Genomic DNA, 21,708 nt, shown 5'->3' on the forward strand with positions numbered 1-21,708 from the left:
TTAAATGTATGTTTCAGTGCACATAGGGTACTTGGCATCAATTCAATCTTCAGTCAACTCAAAGAAAGAATTGAACTTCAATTGATGAATTCAATTCCATTTAGAAAATATATCCATGAATTGAATTTCAACTCACTCCCTGAGTTAAAATAAACAATAGGTTTACAATCAAGTAAACATGTTAGGCTAAGTTACCAGTGCGATTTAATCAAAGATTGGGAACAAAAACAGACAGCCACCCATGTTGTTAGAAAAAACAAATTTCTCATGACAAAATAAGAACAAAGTGGACTGTAGGTGTTATCGTGCAACTCAAGAAAAATGCTGAAACAACACAAGTCAACAACCATAAAGGTCCTATTTGAAATGGTCCATTTAATTCCCATAATGTTGACAGTACTCTACATGCCATCTCTGCCTACCAGTATATCACTGTACAAATAGATGCTTCTCAAATTAAAGTGGCTGCTGAAATATATCACATAATAATCTGTTGTGCACCTGAAATGACAAAGTTCAAGTGATGCAACTGCATTTAGTCCACTGGGGGTGTAGTGATTCAGTTCACTGGCAAGGATTAGTAACATTAAACAGTTAACCAAGTGCTATACTGGCATGACATTGCAGATTGGAGTATAACAGATCCACTCAATCCATACACTTCAGACTAGATATCTGTTGACAGTGGGTTTATCAAATCTGATCAAAGTTTCACTGACTGGTTTCCTTGGAGGAGAGGGAGGGGCTGCACATGCAATAATTACTCAGTGAAGAAAAACTTTTTGTCCCCGGAGTTGCGAGAATAATACAAATTACAAAAAAAAGGACACAGGCCGTCTTCACTTTTCCACACACAAATCTCTCTCTGTAAAAAAAACAAAGAGCAGACCGTTTTAGGATTAGCTACATGAGCAGTTTGTACAAAAGAAAAACAACTCTACGATACATGGACCAACCCATCAAATGTCATTTTAAAATGTTCATCTTACCCGTCTGAGGGTCAAGGTTGCTCATCGTTGCTAGCGCTAGACGGCCGGCTGCGAATTTGACTCCTCAGCTGTTCAATTAACTCTGGGTTCTGCTGTTGCATCTGCTGCGCAAATTGTTGGCCCCTAAATGGACATGGTTACAGCGAGGTGATGGAATGGCAGTTACCAAGTACAAGTCACAAAAAGGTCATACATTAGTGGATTTTATTAATACTCTTACATGTCAAATGCTTTCATGTCTATCACTGATGTCATTGGTATAACATACAATAATATAGCCTAATGTAATAACAAATAATACAATACACAAGTCATATTTGGCACAGACAGAGTAGAGCTAGTAGTCGACTTACGCTTGGATGAGACCAGAGATGTCACCCGGACCCGCTCCCCCTACTCCAACTCCTGCTGCCGGTCCGGCTCCCAACCCTAACCCTGGTACAGGCCCTGGTCCTGCACCTAAGCCAGGCCCTGGCCCTACTCCAGACGCTGCTGGAGGTCCCATTGGCCCGTAAGCCCCTGACATCATCCCCGACATCCTGTACAACACAGACAAGAAAGGTGGTATATTCTACATGCATTAAACTCAAAGCTAGTTCCCAAGTATGGAATCTCAGAGTGCATTTACAAAGTCCTTGTGCTACATCTAAAAAGAGAGCATGTTATAGAAAATAAATGGATAACTTACAGTTGCTGTACTTGTGGGTTGTTCATCAAACCAGATGCCTAGGATAAAGCAGCCGTAACAATTAATATAAATACTAGTTCTACTCTTTGGTAAACCAAGGCACCTGAATGCACACAACTTGTTGCTTACAGTTTACAAGTAGTATTTTCAGAGTTTCCCATTTGTCATGCACACAGCATTATAGTAGTATAGTGGATCCGCCTGGTTGTTCCTAGTATCTTTCATTTGAAAGGGCCAGTTTTAGTTAATTGGAACTCACCATGTTCATGAAACCAGGGTTACTGAGCAACCCAGCCAGATCAACTCCTCCCACTCCCCCTGTCTGAAGGAGATAATTTAAGAACATGATCAACAATGATTCATTCCACATGCTTCCAGATGTTACGCATTTTCCATAGTGGCTGAGATGTTATCAACTTACTGGGCTTGGAGTCTCCATTTTCTGCTCTGCTATTTTCAGGTTGGATTTGTAGGTGTCGTTCTCTGGGTCCAACTCCAGGGCTTTTTTGTAATAACTTACAGCTTCTGTGTGTTTGTTTAAACTGGCTAGAGCCAAACTGGAAGCATGGGACGTTGAAGTCAATCATCAGTCAATAACAAATCAGCAACACACTGGCCCATGTCCACTGTAATATTGAACACTAGTGTCTAACATACCCCATTCTTCCATACGCTTTGCTGTAGTTTGGGTCAATGCCAATGGCAAGTTCACAGTCCTGCACTGCTCCAGCGTAGTTGCCTAGTTTGCTGTATGCAGCAGCCCTAGCAAAACCAAACCATACAATTAGCAGTACCTTACAAAAACAAATGTGAATTAATTTTCATTGCTTGACAAACTCTATACATGCTTGAAAATTGACAATGTACACTTGGATATACCTAATGTGTAAATAATTGTCACATTATCCTCCAAGTTCAGGAGTTTGTTGGTCAATACCTGTTGCAGTAGTAAACTCCATTCTGGGGATTTATGGCAATAGCCTTTGAGTAGAATTCCACAGCTGCCCCATAGTTCTCAACCCTCATTTGATCATTCCCTACCGTGAAAAACACATACAATTATTTGCCAGAAGAATGTATAGGCTGTATAGAATGTAACAGCTTAACCATAGACCCATTTGAAGAGAGCTGATATTGAAGACTGACTAATGTACAAACTATTTACAGGGAAGGTCCTACCATCAGTTTTGAGTCGCTCAGCCTCTGCCTCTTCCTCCTCAGTGGGGGAATCTGTGGCTGTGTTTATATTCACGTGGAGGGTGTTTGGATGCTGCAACAGACAGTCAACACATTTGAGACAAACTATTGACCACATATTCACCTTCATATAAAGCGGATGTCTTAAATTTACCTTCAGTGTTGCAGAGGCAAAAATCTCTGGTAGCGTTTGAGTGACAGCTAGGGTCTGGTCGTCGGTCGAGACATTGAAGGCGGTCTCCAGGCATTGGACTGCAACTGGGAAAGCATCAGATGTTGAGAAATGGCAATGACTGGACACAGTTGAGTCCCTGACCATCTTCCAACATGGGCTAGGAGTCCATCTCCTTTTACTGAATCTTGGCTTCCAACTCAAGCTTACCTTCTAAACTTTCCTGAGCATCTGATGATAGACTCCCAGAGCCCAGTTGATCATGAAGAAAGTGAATGATGGAGAAGGCAAGACGCTTTGTGTCAGTCATTTTGGATTGAGGTCCAAACCCCTTAGTAGAAAGTGTATTGTGAGGGACCCTGAAGAAGAAGAGAATATAATGTTGTTGGTACACCAGGGAGGCAGGGTAGCCTAGTGGTTAGAGTGTTGGACTAGTAACCTAAAGGTTGCAAGTTCAAATCCCTGAGCTGACAAGGTACAAATTTGTCTTTCTGCCCCTGAACAGGTAGTTGAGATGTTTTTCTTGACTGACTTCCGTAGTTAAATAAAGGTAAAATAAAAATATAAAAAAACTCCATTGTAAACAGATTGGGATTGGATTGTAGGTAGTTAAAACAGTGACATTTACACATATCGGTATTATAACAAATAAACCTATATGTTACCATGTCATCTGATTAGATAGCTTCTTAATCCTAGGCTAATAACTAGCTAGCAAATTTGATAACTTGACAAGACGCCGCGAGCTAGCTAGAATGTTCTAGCAAGTTGCTTACGGTCGGCTGCTGTTAGCTAATAAGGCTAACAGAGCTAACAGTTGGCCTACCATGTGAAAATGCTCCGACCGTGTATTCGTTCACGTTAGGCGTCTAGTTTTGCATGAGAAATGATTAAGCTTAACTACGTGGATATCTTAGCTAGGGCTATCCAGCTGCTTGTAGCTAAATAATGTTACTTATATAGCCTACTTAGCACATTAGCTTTACTGACATGACGCCAATAACAAAATGCTTGGAGCACTTTACCTCGATTTACTCGACTTTCGTTGACATTGACGTGTGGTTTAAAAAACGATACGTTATGGCACACAACAGATGTTAGCTAGCAAAAATTATCCTTACCAGTTGCCTTTACTTCAGGTGCTTCTTGCAGTAGCTGGTGGTGCCAGTGATATTAGAAAGGTATCTCTGCTGATAGGTCTGGTGATGATAGCAAAAAAGGTGTTGACTTCGTCGCAAGTGTTTAGACGTCATCACGACGTAGCTGAAGCATGCCCGCACGTCGCTTTATCGGCAAACACAGACTACGAAGCGCTCTGAAAACGTTGGTACTTGGTTTTCTGGAAGATGGCACCGACAGGTGAGTACGAAATGAATCCAAGTTAGTCTTTCCTAACACTTCATTGCCAAATGAATACAAACTCAAAGTTATGCATATTAATACGTCTGTGCTTGGCTTCCTGGTTTTCTGGATGCTACCTAGCTATTAACGTTAGCTAGTATTTAACGTTACACACTAGTTTTACTAGGAATTAGTTGACAAAATAACGGAATAGTCTGCCGGAAGGCAGACGTCAAATACAAGTAATGTTCAACTTTGCCGATTGTCTATAGGGTTGGTTCTTATGCTGGGCCGGGGGGTATTGACATAAACGTCTAATAAAACATATATCAGACTTTCCAAACGTGGGTCTGTTGTAGACTCACTTCCTTTTCCGCTCTGAACGTGCGCTATACCTGCACAAAAAAAGCAAGCACTTGTGCTGTGTGGGACTTCTATTTTGACATTAGGTAAGCAGAGAGGAACTAGGTGAGTCTTCAAAAGACTCACATTTGAACATTATGTTTAATTACATGTGCCATTAGCAGGCAGGGCAAACCCTTTTTGGTGATTTCTGGTATATCATCAAAATAAACCAATCGCAGCACGTTTTTGGAGTTGCAGTTACCATTGGAAATTAAGGTTGAAAGTTCAATTTTATGTGACTAAAACAGAAAGAACCAAAATTATTCCGTTGCTACTTCCTGTTGACAAGACATTTTGATAAATAGTGCAATGTCAAAACACAGTTAACGGCGTCCTAACCAATATGCAGAAACAGTTCGTGATTATAATGAAAACATAGCAAATGTTATGTTTATCTGCTCATACATGTGCATTAATCGTATTACTTATATAAAAAAAACATTTTTTGAGGAGACCCTTATAATCTGCACAAGCACTAAAAACTCGTTTTAACAAGTGGCAATGAATCACTTACAGTGCCGTCAGAAAGTATTCCGACCCCTTGACTTATTCCATATTTTGTTACCTTAGCCTTATTCTAAAATGTATTTAAATGTTTTTAAAATTACCTCAATCTACACACAATACCCCAGAATGAAAAAAAAAAGTTTTTTTAGAAATGTTCGCTAATTTATATGAAATATCCAATTTACATAAGTATTCAGACCCTTTAATCAGTACATTCTTAAAGAACCTTTGGGAGTGATTAAAGGTATCTGCAAGGAAACATGTGCCGTCATCATTGCTTTGCACAAAAAGAGCTTCACAGGCAAGGATATTGCTGCCAGTAAGATTGCACCTAAATCAACAATTTATCAGATCATCAAGAACTTCAAGGAGAGCGGTTCAATTGTTGTGAAGAAGGCTTCAGGGCGCCCAAGAAAGTGCAGCAAGCGCCAGGACCGTCTCCTAAAGTTGATTCAGCTGCGAGCTCGGGGCACCACCAGTACAGAGCTTTCTCAGGAATGGCAGTAGGCAGGTGTGAGTGCATCTGCACGCACAGTGAGGCAAAGACTTTTGGAGGATGGCCTGGTGTCAAGAAGGGCAGCAAAGAAGTCACTTCTCTCCAGGAAAAACATCAGGGACAGACTGATATTCTGCAAAAGGTACAGGGATTGGACTGCTGAGGACTGGGGTAAAGTCATTTTCTCTGATGAATCCCCTTTCTGATTGTTTGGGGCATCCGGAAAAAATCTTGTCCAGAGAAGACCAGGTGAGCTCTACCATCAATCCTGTGTCATGCCAACAGTAAAGCATCCTGAGACTGTTCATGTGTGGGGTTGCTTCTCAGCCAAGGGAGTGGGCTCACTCACAATTTTGCCTAAGAACACAGCCCCATCCTCAGAGAGCAACTTCTCCCAACCATCCAGGAACAGTTTGGTGACAAACAATGCCTTTTCCAGCATGATGGAGCACCTTGCCACAAGGCAAAACTGATATCTAAGTGGCTCGGGGAACAAAACATCGATACTTTGGGTCCATGGCCAGGAAACTCCCCAGACCTTAATCCCATTGAGAACATGTGGTCAATCCTCAAGAGGTGGGTGGACAAACAAAAACCCACAAATTCTGACAAACTCCAAGCATTGATTATGCAAGAATTATGCACATCCTGCCCAGAAGTTAATTGACAGCATGCCAGGGCAGATTGCAGAGGTCTTGAAAAAGAAGGGTCAATTGAAAAATATTGACTCTGCATCAACTTCATGTAATTGTCATAAAAGCCTTTGACACTTATGAAATGCTTGTAATTATACTTCACTATTCTATAGTAACATCTTACAAAGATATCTAAAGACACTGAAGCAGCAAACTTTGTGAAAATGTATTATTTGTGTCATTCTCAAAACTTTCTGCCACGACTGTACTTCTGATAGTACACCTGCCACAGTATCTTCGAATCACATGAACAATACTGAAACTCTACCTAGTTCATACCACATGCCATGACTCATCCCCTGCATAGTGAAACAAAACATTTCCTCATACGCTTTAGAAGTAGGCCTTTTCCAAGACGAACCATCCATCTCATGTCCAACCTTTCTTTCACCCAACAGAAGAGTTGGCATCTGGCACTGGTGCGCCAGTCTGTGCTGACAACCGCCTGCGCTGGGACCTGACCCCCGAGCAAATCAATCAGCTCTCGGATGAGGTTATTGCCAAGACCAAAAAGGTATATGACTGTGTCGGGGCCCTGGACCTGGCCAGTGTTTCCTATGAGAACACCCTGAAGGCTCTTGCTGATGTGGAGGTGGAGTACACAGGTGGGTGTGACTCCAAAATAGCATCATTTCTTCAACCCCTTTCCTGTATGACCACAGTGGATTGAAACGAATAGGTTATGATGTGTAGCGGGTTCAGTCCATAGCAACCACAACTAGCATCTACTCCACTGGCCTTGAAAGCGATTGGGAAAATGTCTGAGTTGGCACCGTCGAGGTATGCAATGGTATAGACAAATTATCACTTTTTACATAAAAACTAGCTGACAAGCCAATGCTCCCTACAATAGGCAGTGGACACTGGACTCTACATGTTAAATCAGTCAGTTGTAGCCGTTTTATAGACTCAAGGCAGCAAATGACCTAATCCAAAAGAGCTTGTTTTTATCATCGCCTTACTGCTTTTCATAATTTTAGGTCTTTTGTTAAGACTGTGCGTAGTGATGAAATAATCTACAAAACCTAAGCCTATGTTTAAAGCTGACAATGGTCAGTTTAGACTGGTTTTATAAACTGTTGGTGCGTGCTACACATTGGTAATGGATTGAGTCCCTCCCCATTTCAGTATGAAAGCACGTTGACCACTGAAAAAGCACGATATATAATCCTCATGATACATAGCATCACGTACAATGAAAATGACACTCATAATAACTGCTCCCTTTTACATTTTGACGTGTTACTCCAGTTGACCGCAACATGCTGGACTTCCCCCAGCATGTGTCCTCCTCCAAGGACGTGCGCACGGCCAGCACCGACGCCGACAAGAAGCTGTCGGAGTTTGACGTGGAGATGAGCATGAGGGAGGACGTCTACCAGAGGATCGTGGCACTGGAGGTGAGGAGGGCCGTGTGAGATCAATATGGAAGGTCCCAATAGTTCGTAGATAAGATGTCAATAGTCTGTAGTTGCTTCCTCCTCATCTCCTTATTCTTCATCTACACTGATCTGAAAATGCACGCAGTGGATGTGCTTTCATCTTCCCACTTCATTATATCAGTACTAATAAAGGAGAGGAAAAGGTGATCCACTTTGACCTATTGAGCTGTACCTAGGAAGATCTCTATAGCCTGTATGTTTTTACATGTTTTTACATTTGTTCTTAACTGACTTGCCTAGGTAGGTAAAATAAATAAAATCAACATGCTCTTGCCTCATGTTGTCTTCAGAATTATCCCATGGCTATGTAAAGGTTGCGTGGAGTATCATTCTCATTGACTGAGTTCTGCTTTTAACCTCTCACAGCGCAAGGTTGACGGTGACACGCTTACTCAGGAATCCAAGAGGTACATGGAGAGGCTGATCAAGCTGGGCCAAAGGAATGGTCTCCACCTGCCCAAAGAAACACAGGATGTAAGAGACTTTACCGTTTTCAAATGAAGTGACCTTGATGGATATCACGGCCACGCTCATTTCCAAGTGGATCGTTCCATTTAATTTCAAATGGTATCTCTGAGAAATGAACCCAAATTGGCCTTTTCAATTCATAGGGTCATTTAGCTGTTTGATTTAGAATTTTAAGACTCTTTGAAATATCCACAAAAATATTTAAAATAATTATTTACGTGTTTAACTCATTTTTGGCTCTAAAAAGTCTCCATATATACCTCCACATTTTTTTTGCAACTGGTACCGGCTGACCTTCAGATAAGACTTGTGAGGCCTAGAGTGTTCAGACGCTATAGACAGAAGTAGGCAGATCGGCTGTACTGACTTGTGGAGGTCATAGAGCAAAATAGAGAACACCCCCTTCCATAGAGGGGTCATAATAGTTTTCAGGCCAAACTGTTCAGACGATTTTGTGATGGCCGATTTTCGGGATGTCTCATGGTCTGACAAGCACTGCTCTAGCTCTGTCACCTTTCACTGCAGATGCGGAAGTGCAATATAGGTGGATGCTGTGGATTGAGACGCATCCAATGCAAAACAACCTGATATCTCTTAAACTGACAGACAATTATGGGGATTTCTGTAGTATGCTATTTAGATTACCTTGGGGCGTGGACATCGACCCCGGGGGGGTTAACAGTGACGTGAGGAATCCAAATGAATGGTCAAAAGCCACCCACGGAACAACCCCGCCCCCCCAATGGTCAGTATACAGTATCAGTTCTCTATGTTTGACAGGTAGTATGAAACTGCGGCTTGGTGTATTGTTTATTCATACTATGTAATGTATTCTCAGTGAAGTTGGTGACGTTTTTCCCCCCTAGTCAGAGAAATTAGCCATTTTGAAGTCTTGTATTTTTCCCCCATAATTGAATGTGAAAGTACCACTTTTGACCATGGATGCAGCTCTTCCTGCTGTTATTGCCACACCCTTTTATCCATATAGCTGATTTCTTGTGCTTATTAAATGGACCCTTTTGCAAATTTGAGTAGAAAACTAATAACTTTTTGCCCATGATGAAAATAAAAGGTTTGGTCATCCATACAATTCAAGCCAGTCCTCAATGAAAGCAATTTAAACACACACCTCTTAGGCTTAACCTGTGTCCAGGAAACAGACAATGTATGTTTAGTTTATTCCCTTCCAAAAATGTCTGGATTCAACATGCCCGGTGAACAAGCAAACTAACAGCAGTTCATATGGTTTCAATGTTATAGTCTCTAATGGTAAAAGTCCCAAATACACACTGTATATTGTTTTGAAATGGTATTGGGTTGAGTTTAATGTTAAATGTCACTAGTCAAACAACATAGAAATGTTTTCTAACCATTTTTATTGAAAAACAAAAGACTGCTCTGTAATGGTTTATAATTGTATTATTTTATTAGGGATGTCACATTTTAGTCACTAGCCCATTTCTCCATCACATTTTTGGACTTGTAGGAAAAGTCTTCATATGAGAATTGCACCATAGGGATAACCCTCTCAGACAGCTGCCATTTGTTGGATTATTTGAGAGGAGTTGGGTTGCTAAGAGACCAACTGAATTGCTTTCATTGAGGACTGCCTTGGTTTGTGAGGATGACCACTATTTATTTTCACCATGAGCAAAAACTATTGATCGTCTACCCAAAGTTGCACGAGCATTTTCGTGATCCATTTAAGAAACACAAGAGACCAGCAACATGGATAAAAGTGTGTGGCAGTAACAGCAGCATCTAGTGAGAAAAATCTGGTATTTTCACTCTCTCACAATTTATGGGGGGCTTCAATGGCTCATTTTTGGGGGGCTTCAATGGCTCATTTTTGGGGGGCTTCAATGGCTCATTTTTCTGAACAGCGGAGGAAAATCCACCAAATTCACTGAATACATTACATAGAATGAATAAAGAATAATATAAGCTGCAGATTCATACTACTTGTCAAACATACTAAATTAATACTGTATACTTGCCTTTGGGGTGGTCCGTAGGTTTTGGATTACATCTTAATCATTAAGAGGTTTAATATACTTTATTTATTGAATAGTATATGAATCCTATAAATTGAAATGGCCAATTTTGGGTGCAGTCGATTAAGCTTGATTTCTCACAGTTCAAATTATCTTGAAACAATGTTTCAGGAATGCTAATCTTATCTGTTCCCAACAAATTATTTCAGAACAATCTGAGATGGTGGATGTCAATCTTCTTTCTTGTGTTTTTTTGAGGTGGAATGACTCGTGTTATACTCTGATCTACAGTAGGTTCATTGTTGTCAACTTATTGACTTTATCTATCTAATCCAAACAGGAAGTCAAGAGGATCAAGAAGAAGCTGAGCAACCTGTGCATTGACTTCAACAAGCACCTGAACGAAGACACCACTAGTCTGACTTTCACCAGAGAGGAGCTGGGTGAGACATGTTCATGCGGCCTGTTCTGAGACCCCATTTCTGTTGTTGGACCTTTGCTCATATCAATAATGTGTACTATCCATTAATAGTAACTAAATATTACTCAATAGTATTGGTATCAATTCCAATTTGTTAAAATATCTTCATTAAAAATTGATGGCCCTCTGAATTTGAATTTCAGTATACTCTCTACTGAATTGAGTCAGTGTCCTGAAGTGAAATTCATCCCAACCTGGCTCTTTACAAGCTATAAGCTCCCAGGCTCCTATCGAACCCGTCTCTGTTCTCTTGTAGCAGTCACCATCAAAAGAATGCAAAAAACCTAACTTCCTACGACAGTTGCTGTGTTGTTCGACCTTAACTGATTCCGCAACATTAAGGGGAAGGACACTTATGGAAACTGTTGTAGAATTTCAACGTTTCATTCTTAGCTATATGAAAGATCTAATGTGTTTTCAGGTTTCTAATTTGATTGCTTTACAAAAAAAAGAAGAATCAAAAATCACTAACATTGAAAGTAAATCCATAAGTAGGACTTGTGACATGTCTGACGATGCACTTTAGGCGGTCTCCCTGAGGACTTCCTGAGCTCGCTGGAGAAGGATGGGGACAAGCTGAAAATCACCCTCAAGTACCCCCACTACTTCCCCACCATGAAGAAGTGCTTCATCCCCGAGACCCGCAAGAAGCTGGAGGAGGCCTTCAACTCTCGGTGCAAAGAGGTGAGCCGTTTTGTGTGAGACCGAGATACTATCCTGTACTGGGAGAGCGTTGACTAGAGAAAATCGCTGAGCCCCTGAGAAACTCAAAGAAAGTCTTAAGCTGCCCGAAATGAATGTTTAAGTTTATGTCGGCCAAAATTGATAATAGACAACAGTTGTGTTTTTTTTCTCTGAGCACCAAGGAGGATAACCTGTAAAGGACCGAGGATAACCTGTAAAGTTACTTAAAATGGTCCCCTGGAATGAATTTCAGCCCTCACCCTCTCTTTTACCCTGGTGTAGAAGAACTCTGCCATCCTGAAGGAGTTAGTGCAGTTGAGAGCCCAGAAGAGCTCCCTGCTGGGTTTCACCACCCACGCTGACTTTGTCCTGGAGATGAACATGGCCAAGTCTGGCAAGAAGGTGGACGGCTTCCTAGGTGGGTGATCGAGATGGGGTACAACTATCTGAAAGGTTGTTATGGTCCGTTGTTCCACTTCCAACTGACCAGTGTATATTTAACTATTCTTAGCTGCTGTCAGTTGTATCAGAAACTATGTAGTGCTTCAGCTGCTTTTTGTTATGTTTGAGTCATTCCGATAGCATAAGAACACAGCCTAAGATATGGCAAAAGGTGTAGTATTGCAGGAAATTAGCTTTAAAGAGCAACTGAGCTTCCTGATTTGGCCTCATTTTGAAGCTTGGTCGTTAAGAAATGCTTAGCGGCCATGACTGAAGCCAATCAAGAGTTGCATTGGGGGCGTGGTTTGATGTGTGTGTTTAATGTCTTTGCCATTTAATTTGAAGATGAGGACTTCTCTCCTCCTGACTGACTCGCCATCTCAAGATGTTCTGCTAATTCAGTTCTATGTGTTGACTAAAGCCTTCACAGACCTTGTGTTTAGCCAAGCTGACAGCAGCTGGCTAGCTGATTTCTCTGTCAAATCAGTTATGGCGTTGATAGCAAGAGCCAGTGCCTGGAATGTGTTTCATAAGGCACTAGTTCTACAACACCTTGCAACAAAAGTAGCTTGCAACTTAGTTTCAAAATGTCATTGTGTCATGCAAAGACTTGTTACCATGGAAATAGTATCAACTGCGAGTTGATTGACCTGTCCGGAGTCAGCTCAGCTGTCCTACAACACAGTATTCTATAACTGGCCAGTTTTGTCTCTCCTCTATTCTCCTTATGTCCGCTGTTAGATCTTTCCCGGGGGACAATTCCCAGAATGACTAATGTCCCTAGACTACATGTGTGGACACGTGGAAACATCGCCCAGCTTGAGTGTAGATACATTTATAAAAACTTTTTATGCTGTAAATATCATATTGATGTGCTTATGAAGACGGTATGCCTACACATACACTATGTGGACACGTGCACGTCGAACATCTCATTCCAAAATCATGGACATTATTATGGAGTTGTTCCCCCCTTTGCTGCTATAACAGCCACCACTCTTCTGGGAAGGCGGTGACATTGCTGCGGTGACTTGCTTCCATTCAGCCATAAGAGCATTAGTGAGGTCAGGCACTGATGTTGGGCAATTAGGCCTGGCTCGCAGTCGGCGTTCCAATTCATCCCAAAGGTGTTCGATGGAGTTGAGGTCAGGGCTCTGTGCAGTCAAGTTCTTTCGGACCGATCTCGAACAACCATTTCTGTATGGACCTCGCTTTGTGTACGTGAGCATTGTCATGCTGAAACAGGAAAGGGCCTTCCCAAAACTTTTGCCACAAAGTTGGAAGCACAGTATAGTCTATAATGTCATTGTATGCTATAGCTTTAAGATTTCCCTTAATTGGAACTAAGGGACCTAGCCTCAACCATAAAAAAAACAGCCCCAGACCATTATTCCTTCTCCACCAAACTTTACAGTTGGCACTACGCATTGGGGCAGGTAGCGTTCTTCTGGCATCCGTCAAACTCATATTAGTCCATCAGACTGTCAGATGGTGAAGCATGATTCATCACCCCAGAGAACGCATTTCCAGAGTCCAATGGCGGCAAGCTTAACATCACTCCAGCCGGCGCTTGGCATTGCGCATGTTGATCTTAGGCTTGTGTGCGGCTGTTCGGCCATGGAAACCCATTTCATGGAGCTCCCGACTAACAGTTATTGTGTTGACGTTGCTTCCAAAGGCAGTTTGGAACTCTGTAGTGAGTGTTGCAATCGAGGAGAGACTATTTTTACATGCTTCAGCACTCTCTGGTCCCGTTCTTTTAGTTTGTGTGGCCTACCACTTAGCAGCTGAGCTGTTGTTGCTCCTAGACGTTTCCACTTCACACTTCACAGCACTTACAAAAACAAAAAGTATATATACAGTGTGTACAAATGGCGTGAGGAGGTAAGGCAATAACTAGGCCATAGTAGCGAAGTAATTTAGCAAATTAACCCTGGCTCGCTAGCATTATGTTGTACAGCCAAAGGTAGCTACTAGCTAGGTAGTACCAGCTATCTTGTACTTAGCTAGCAAACTTCCAAAGCATTTCAACAGATATAATCCATTCCTGACCATATTGTTTAAATGCATTGGAAGTTTGCACCAATTTAATGGGAGCCCATTTTCACTCCTATTTGTTGAGCGAAATGTGCGTGCGTTGCACCCATATACAGGCTTGACAACATTGTCCAGTAATTCCACATGGCAGCTGGGTGCTGACCACAACGCATTGTCTCAATTGGGCATCATTGGCAAAAGTGGGCATGTAAGTAATTCATACCCAACCCTCAAGTAAGTTGTGACGAACGCACTTACAAAACTCTGTTTTGGACAAGACTTACTTTATGACCAGTTATCCTACTTACAGGTTGTATTCCATTTTGACACTAGAATAAATGTTTGACTCATATCAATGCCACAAACTGCATGCAGAGACATAAAAATGGTGTCCACATGTTCATCTGACTCTGGGAAATAGATAAAGGGCCTCATTGCCAAAATCTTGGAAGTATTCCTTTAAAACAGCAACATTTTGTCTCTGCGGCCAATAGGGCCTCTAAAATGTTCAGTCGGTGACTGCCATTGACCACACACTGCTATGCCCCGCGTGCAGCCTAAAGTCCATTTTGATCCAGACAAAAAACCTTACACACACACGGTTTCCACCCCTCACGTCTCTGCTCCAATGTGTGTGTGTGTGTGTCTCTCTGTGTTTGGGAGGGATTGGGATAAAGCAGAAGACTCATTTCCTTTGGGTACATTTGACAATAAGGTCATCTTCCTTTTCTCCAGAGGAACTGGCCCGTAAGCTGAAGCCCCTGGGGGAGGAGGAGCGCCGTGTCATCCTCAAGCTGAAGAAGGAGGAGTGCCAGAAGAGGGGCCTGCCCTTCAAGGGCGAGTTATACGCCTGGGACACACGTTACTTCATGACCCAGGTAGGCCATAGGTAAAAACGACAAATGTCTGCAGCTCTGTTTTTCTGGGGACCCAACAGTATTTTTTTTTTTTAACACCCATAAATACATTGGCATGGGGGGATGTCAGAGTTGCAGATTGCAAAGGTTATTCTGCTGTTGTATTACATAATTGCCATACCAGTATGTGGAAAGCCTATATTTATTAAAGACACAAAACAGTTTAATGTGAGAAGCAGGGATTGGTCTGAAGCCCAAAAAAGAAAGGAAGTTCACTAGCACCACAATGCCTACTCCACCCATGCACTACCAAGGTTTTCCATCACACAGCTTTGACACCTACTACATGAACTATATGTATGTTGTACTTCAATCAATGTGTAGGCAGGTTACTTAGGATTGAAACTTTCTCAAACATTCTAATTTATACTCGTAGAGGGGCTCCCACAATAATGTGGTTTGTACCGCATGCAAGATCGTGTATTGCGTTCTTCCCAACCCACACTAAGACATTATCCCATTCCATTACCCTTTTCAAGCTGCTTTTTAAAATGTATATGTAAGTCAGCTTTGCTTCTATAATTAAAAAGACCATTAGGCTTGATCACATGAGCTTTTTTGTCTTGTCGTAATGTATGTGGTGCTTGCCTGTTTTTTTTGTTTATTTAAAGCTTTATTTTAGCAATATAAAATGTTTTCGGGAAGTATTCAGACCCCTTGACTTTAAATAAATAATGTATGTTACAGCCTTATTATTCTAAAAAGGATTAAATGAGTTTTTCCCTCATTAATCTACACACAATACCCCATAATAACAAAGCCAAAACAGGTTTTTAGACATTTTTGCAAATTTACAATAGAATTTTAAAAACGGATTCATGTTTACATATGTATTCAGACCCTTTATTCAGTACTTTGTTGAAGCCCCTTTGGCAGTGGGTATGACGCTGCAAGCTTGGCACACCAGTATTTGTTGTGTTTCTCCCATTCTTCTCTGCATATCTTCTCAAGCTCTGTCAGATTGGATGGGGAGCATCGCTGCACAGCTGTTTTCAGCTGTTCAATCAGGTTCAAGTCCGGGCTCTGGCTGGGCCACTCAAGGTCATTCAGAGACTTGTCCCAATGCCACTCCTGTGTAGTCCTGGCTGTGTGCTTAAGGTCATTGTCCTGTTGGAAGGTGAACCTTCCAGACGGCCAGCTCTAGAAAGAGTCTTGGTGGTTCCAAACTTCTTCCATTTAAGAATGATTGAGGCCAGTGTGTTTTTGGCGACCTTCAATGCTGCAGAATTTTTTTTGGAACCTTTCCCCTGATCTGTGCCTCGACACAATCCCGTCTCAGAGCTCTCCGGACAATTCCTTCGACCTCATGGCTTGCTTTTTGCTCTGACATGCACGGTCAGCAGTGGGAACTTATCTAGACTGGTGTGTGTGCCTTTCTAAAGTATGTCCAATCAATTGACTTCACCACAGGTGTACTCTAATCAAGTTGTAGAAACCTCTCAAGGATGATCAATGGAAACTGGATGCACCTGAGCTCAATTTCGAGTCTCTTAGCAAAGGGTCTGAATACTTATGTAAATAAGGTTTTTCTGTTTTTTTATGTTTTAATACATTTGTAAACATTTCTAAAAAAACAAACCTTTTTTTGCTTTGTCATTATAGGGTATGGTGTGTAGATTGATGAGGGGGGGGAAAAACCATTTAATCCGGCTGTAACAAAATATGGAAAAAGGGTCTGAATACTTTTCTGTCATTGAGGGGGGAATCAGATCCTTTTCTTTTCTCCGTAGGTTCTTAACATAACAACAGGTTGTGTTGGACAGAGTCATTCATATAGATGTAGAGGTCTTTAGAGCCTTTCTGCCTTCCTGATTTCTGTAACCATTATCTAATCTGTGCAATATTGACATAAACTCAGAACCACTTGTTTTGGTCCTGTTTTATCATGTGCTGTTCTGATCAATGGCCAGTTCTGATCAATGGCCAGTTCATTACCTCTTGTCATATTTAATATGCAGCTTAATATTATGTTTGTATTTATACAAATAGAAAAATTGTAGTAAGATGGTCACGCTACAATAAAACAAAATTACAATATGCCTATATCTAGAAAAAACTAAAAAAACAGCCATGATATTTACAGTGCCTTCAGAAAGTATTCATACCCCTTAATCCAGATTTTGTTGCTTTGCAGCCAGAATTCAAAATGGATGACATTTTTTGGAAATGAAATACAGAAATATCTCATTTACATAAGCATTCACACCCCTGAGTCAATACATGTTAGAATCTCCTTTTGGCAGCGATTTACAGCTTTAAGTCTTCCTGGGTAAATCCCTTTGCACACCTGGATTGTACAATATTTGCACCTTTTTATTTTATTCTTCAAGCGCTTTCACTTTGGTTGGTGACCATTGTTAGACAGCCATTTTCAAGTCTTGCCATAGATTTTCAAGTGAATTTAAGTTAAAACTGTAACTAGACCACTCAGGAACACTCAATGTCGTCTTGGTAAGCGACTTGGCAGTGTATATTTGTCTTGTATTGTAGGTTATTGTACTGCTGAAAGGTGAATTTGTCTCCCAGTGTGTGTTGGAAATGCTTCAAAAAGGTGTCACATCGTTGGTTCTAATTGGACATGTGAGAGTGATAAATTGTACGATGTACAAGCAGGTTGCATCTCAACTTATTCCGTCCAAATAAAACCAAGTCTGATGGTCATTTTATGGATGCTGTAGTCTTGTTTTAATCCGACGTCTAGAATTTGAGCTAGGTTTGGGCAATTATGCTAATGACTTTGTGAAAAATCCGGCATGTGTTTCTCCGTAACGGCTGAACGGATCATGTCGTGTGTGTGTGTGTGTGTGTGTGTGTGTGTGTGTGTGTGTGTGTGTGTGTGTGTGTGTGTCAAGAGTGTGTTGTGTACTTTCAAGTTTATTTGCAAAGTTTCATTGACGTTGGTGTCATATTACCTTAGATATGATGGTAGGAAGATTGCAATTTAACGTGTAGCATCAATAAATCCCTACTCAAAATATATAACACACTTTTTTAAAAAATCATAGCTCTGTGTTTTTCACTGCGGTGTTAGAGATGACCCAGTGGGCTGTGTGGTCTATATTTGCCCCTGAAGGGATAATGTTTTGAAGTGATGAATTGAATCTTTTGCTCTCCCCCCCCCCTGTAGGTGGAGGAGACCCAATACGCAGTGGACCAGAACCAGCTGAAGGAGTACTTCCCCATGGAGGTTGTGACCCGGGGCCTGCTGGACATCTACCAGGAGCTGCTGAACCTCACCTTTGACCTGGTGGAGGGGGGCGCCCCCGTGTGGCACGATGACGTCACCCTCTACTCCGTCAAGGACCGCACCACGGGCACGGTGGTAGGCCAGTTCTACCTGGACCTCTTCCCACGGTGAGTCGGAGGAAAACGGAAGAGATTGAAAAGGGCAGATGATTTTAAAGATGGCCGCATACAATTAGTTATGTCTGATGATTGTTTTGATATAACCATCGTTTTTTAATGAGGATTTTAATCGTTTTTTGGGGGGGAAAGTCTTTATTTCATTGCTCTGAATTTGTCGACAGCAATTGAAACAGAGAAGAGTCCACCTTTTCCTCCTCCACGTTATGGGGGAGACACTGAAATAAAAATGTTTAGCCAGTCATGGTGGTTGTGTGTAACCCTTCCCAGCGAGGGGAAGTACGGCCACGCGGCCTGCTTTGGCCTGCAGCCCGGCTGTCTGCTGTCGAACGGGACCCGGCAGATGGCGGTGGCGGCCATGGTGGCCAACTTCAGCAAGCCCACGGCCGACGCCCCCTCCCTGCTGCAGCACGACGAGGTGGAGACCTACTTCCACGAGTTTGGCCACGTCATGCACCAGCTCTGCGCTCAGGTGTGTATGTATACGTGTTTGTGGTGTCATTGCTACGATAGAGTATACATTGTTGTGTAATTCCTAAGCACTGAAATGAATGTTTGACTGAGTAAAGGCATTTTAGTGTGATGGTTAATATATTTCCTGCTCTCAATATGTCATTGGCTATTTAATAACTGTAAAATCAACCTAAAACACGTTTGTAAGCAGTGACTTTTATCCTGTTTTAATACCTGAGAGCACAGTGTACTCCATCAATGACCATTCACTATAAAATCTATATTTAATATGGTATAGAACATGTAATCAAACTTATATGAACACCAAAATAATATGTCCCTCCCCTTTCCTGTCCAGTTTGATGTCTAACAGTAGTTCTACCACAGGATGCGGGGATTAACAGATGCATGTGTCTCTCCACCTCTGCTGCTCCCAGGCGGACTTTGCCATGTTCAGCGGGACACACGTGGAGCGGGACTTTGTGGAGGCGCCGTCCCAGATGCTGGAGAACTGGGTGTGGGAGAAGGAGCCCCTGCAGCGCATGTCCAAACACTACAAGACGGGTGCCCCAATCCCTGACGACCTGCTGGACAAACTCATGAAGTCCCGCTTGGCCAACACGGGTGGGTCACCATGAAACAACAACCCTGGCTCTTTCATAGAACACCCAGCTTAATAACACCTCTTACACCAGTGCTGGTGTTTAGGTTACTGGGCAGTGGTCACCAACACGACTCCTGAAGAGCTACTGGGTTTAGATGCTTCAGTGTGTTAATGTGTTAACCCTCTCCCTCCCATGCAGGTCTGTTTAACCTGCGTCAGATCGTACTGGCCAAAATGGACCAGGCCTTACACACCAAGAATGGGCTGGACCCGGCCGAGGAGTACGCCCGGCTGAGCCAGGAGATACTGGGCGTGCCTGCATCCTCAGGTCAGAGACAACCGCAACCAATGGGCCATAGCACTATCACAGCTGTAGTTTGGGAGCATGTTCCCAGATCTGTTTCTGCAGTCTTGCCAACTCCTTTAGTTATTGTCCGTTTTTTAAAACAAACACTTTTTTTTCCTTCGCCATTGTGCCCATAGGAACCAACATGCCAGCCACATTTGGCCACCTGGCGGGTGGTTACGATGCCCAGTACTACGGTTACCTCTGGAGCGAGGTCTACTCCATGGACATGTTCTACGCCCGCTTCAAGCAGGAGGGCATCATGAACCCCAAGGTTGGCACAGCTAGTTATTTACAATGCTGTTTTTACACCTGACCTTCCGCTCTGATTGAGTAGTTGGTATCAGGCGTCGTTGGTTCTTGATGCTAGTGAGCAGTGACTGCCTGCATGCAGCCCTCCAGAACTGGAGCCATGTAGTCTGACTGGCCTTTTTGAACTCCAAATGGTTTCACCATGGCAAAAATGTCATTGTTGTCAGCTTCAATGATCATCTGCTTGATGCTGATGAAATACATTTCTATCTCTTCTAGGTGGGGCTGGGCTACAGAAACTGTATCCTAAAGCCCGGAGGCTCGGAGGACGCTGAAATTATGCTCAAGAACTTCCTAGGGAGGGAGCCAAAGCAAGAAGCTTTCCTCCTGAGCAAAGGATTAACAGTAGAGCTGGAGGCAGACACTCCATGTGCCTGTTGACCAATCAGAACCAGCTCAGTGTAAACGCCCACCCCAACCAATCATACACTTAGGACACGGGCACAAGGGACATACATGTTCTAGAAAAAACAATGAAAACAAGAATTGATGCATGCTATTTCACCCTTTTGTGCTGTGTTTTTTTTTTTTTTTAGTTTGGAGATGTTTTAAACTATTGTATGCAAGTAAGGTTGAACAAAATACATTAAGAATTGACATGACCCATTTGTCGCCTTCTGTCAGTTTTCTCAAAATGGTAGCTCTTAAGGGGTTTCAAACTTATTTTGTTAATTTTATACTAAGATGTTCACAGGCCGCATTAAAACAGCTCTTAGGCCGCATTTGGGTCTTAGGCTGCATGTTTGAGGCCCTGATATGTAGCCAGTATCATATAGATTCAGTATCCTTTCTGGTGAAACAAGGCGTAATACTGTGTCTCATTAGTATTACATAAGACTAACTACCCTGAGAATGAGTCTGTAGCCTTGAAGAACACTCGCTGCCATAAAGCTGTTACAACGCTAGTCATCATGGTTGTATAGCAGTAGTACATTCCAAATGAAGTATAACCTCGTATTACAAAGATTTTGTTAGGTGTTTTGTTAGGTGTTTTTTAACTTGCACTACCATGAATATTGTCGCAGATGTTGTTGCCAGTCCTAGGCAGAGGCAAACTCAGGCTCGACTCACTTTATAAGCTCTGTAGTTAAATACCCTGATGATCAAATTAACTCCAGGGATATTCCTGTCGTGTTCTGAGGATTTCGTTTGTTAAAATGGAGCCCGTGTCAAAACAGCTTAAGGGTAGTACAGTACTGGGGAACAAACATCATGATGTATGGTCAGGGTAATGAGCTGGAATGCCTAGTCATTCTGAAAATTAAGTACATTAATACAATATCTCAGATCTCGTAACTTATTTGAGAGGCAAGCAACTATAACCAGGTTATACTTCTGTATGAAGCTTTTCTGAAATATATTATTTCTATTAAGTATAAATAATGGGATATTTCAGAAAAGCTTAATGAAGCATTAAATACATGTTATGCTTAAGTATAATCCACAGCTACCCTTGTTGCAGAATATTCTTAAGTGTTCCCACGATAAAATAAAAGCTCAGTTTCTGAGATTTCTGATAATTGATTTGTTTAGTGGCATCAAGCCCGTCGGCTCCTAAAAGTGCTTGGTGAATGCTACAGTCTGATAAGTTGAAACCAATGACTGTATATTAAAACACTCTATTAGTCTGGCCCCTTCTCCCCCATGTCATTAAAGGTGAGCCTCAGCTGCAAGGC

General features: G+C 42.0%; 2 protein-coding genes and 1 non-coding gene across 3 annotated transcripts; 2 read left to right on the forward strand and 1 right to left on the reverse strand.

Annotated features, from left to right (window-relative positions):
* Positions 1–187: 187 nt before the first annotated feature.
* On the reverse strand, positions 188–4,316 carry LOC118387842 (small glutamine-rich tetratricopeptide repeat-containing protein alpha-like). The gene is made up of 12 exons (XM_035776623.2): positions 4,168–4,316; positions 3,257–3,405; positions 3,029–3,132; positions 2,857–2,947; positions 2,615–2,714; positions 2,335–2,439; positions 2,099–2,234; positions 1,937–1,999; positions 1,678–1,715; positions 1,343–1,528; positions 990–1,112; positions 188–865 (listed from the first exon to the last, which is right to left on the reverse strand). Exons 2-11 carry the CDS (start codon positions 3,354–3,356, stop codon positions 1,001–1,003), a joined length of 1,035 nt encoding a protein of 344 aa, XP_035632516.1. The 5' UTR covers positions 3,357–3,405; positions 4,168–4,316; the 3' UTR covers positions 188–865; positions 990–1,000.
* LOC118387838 (thimet oligopeptidase-like) lies at positions 4,258–20,634 on the forward strand. The gene is made up of 14 exons (XM_035776610.2): positions 4,258–4,405; positions 6,889–7,095; positions 7,742–7,890; positions 8,299–8,406; positions 10,735–10,837; positions 11,402–11,559; positions 11,842–11,977; positions 14,773–14,915; positions 18,082–18,308; positions 18,588–18,789; positions 19,208–19,394; positions 19,574–19,702; positions 19,858–19,994; positions 20,252–20,634. Exons 1-14 carry the CDS (start codon positions 4,393–4,395, stop codon positions 20,411–20,413), a joined length of 2,061 nt encoding a protein of 686 aa, XP_035632503.1. The 5' UTR covers positions 4,258–4,392; the 3' UTR covers positions 20,414–20,634.
* On the forward strand, positions 11,095–11,230 carry LOC118396459 (small nucleolar RNA SNORA16B/SNORA16A family). The gene has a single exon (XR_004828196.1). It is a non-coding gene; the product is annotated as a small nucleolar RNA SNORA16B/SNORA16A family (small nucleolar RNA).
* Positions 20,635–21,708: the final 1,074 nt, after the last annotated feature.

This window comes from Oncorhynchus keta, chromosome 1 (genome assembly GCF_023373465.1).
Source record: "Oncorhynchus keta strain PuntledgeMale-10-30-2019 chromosome 1, Oket_V2, whole genome shotgun sequence".
NCBI classification, from domain to species: Eukaryota; Metazoa; Chordata; class Actinopteri; order Salmoniformes; family Salmonidae; genus Oncorhynchus; species Oncorhynchus keta.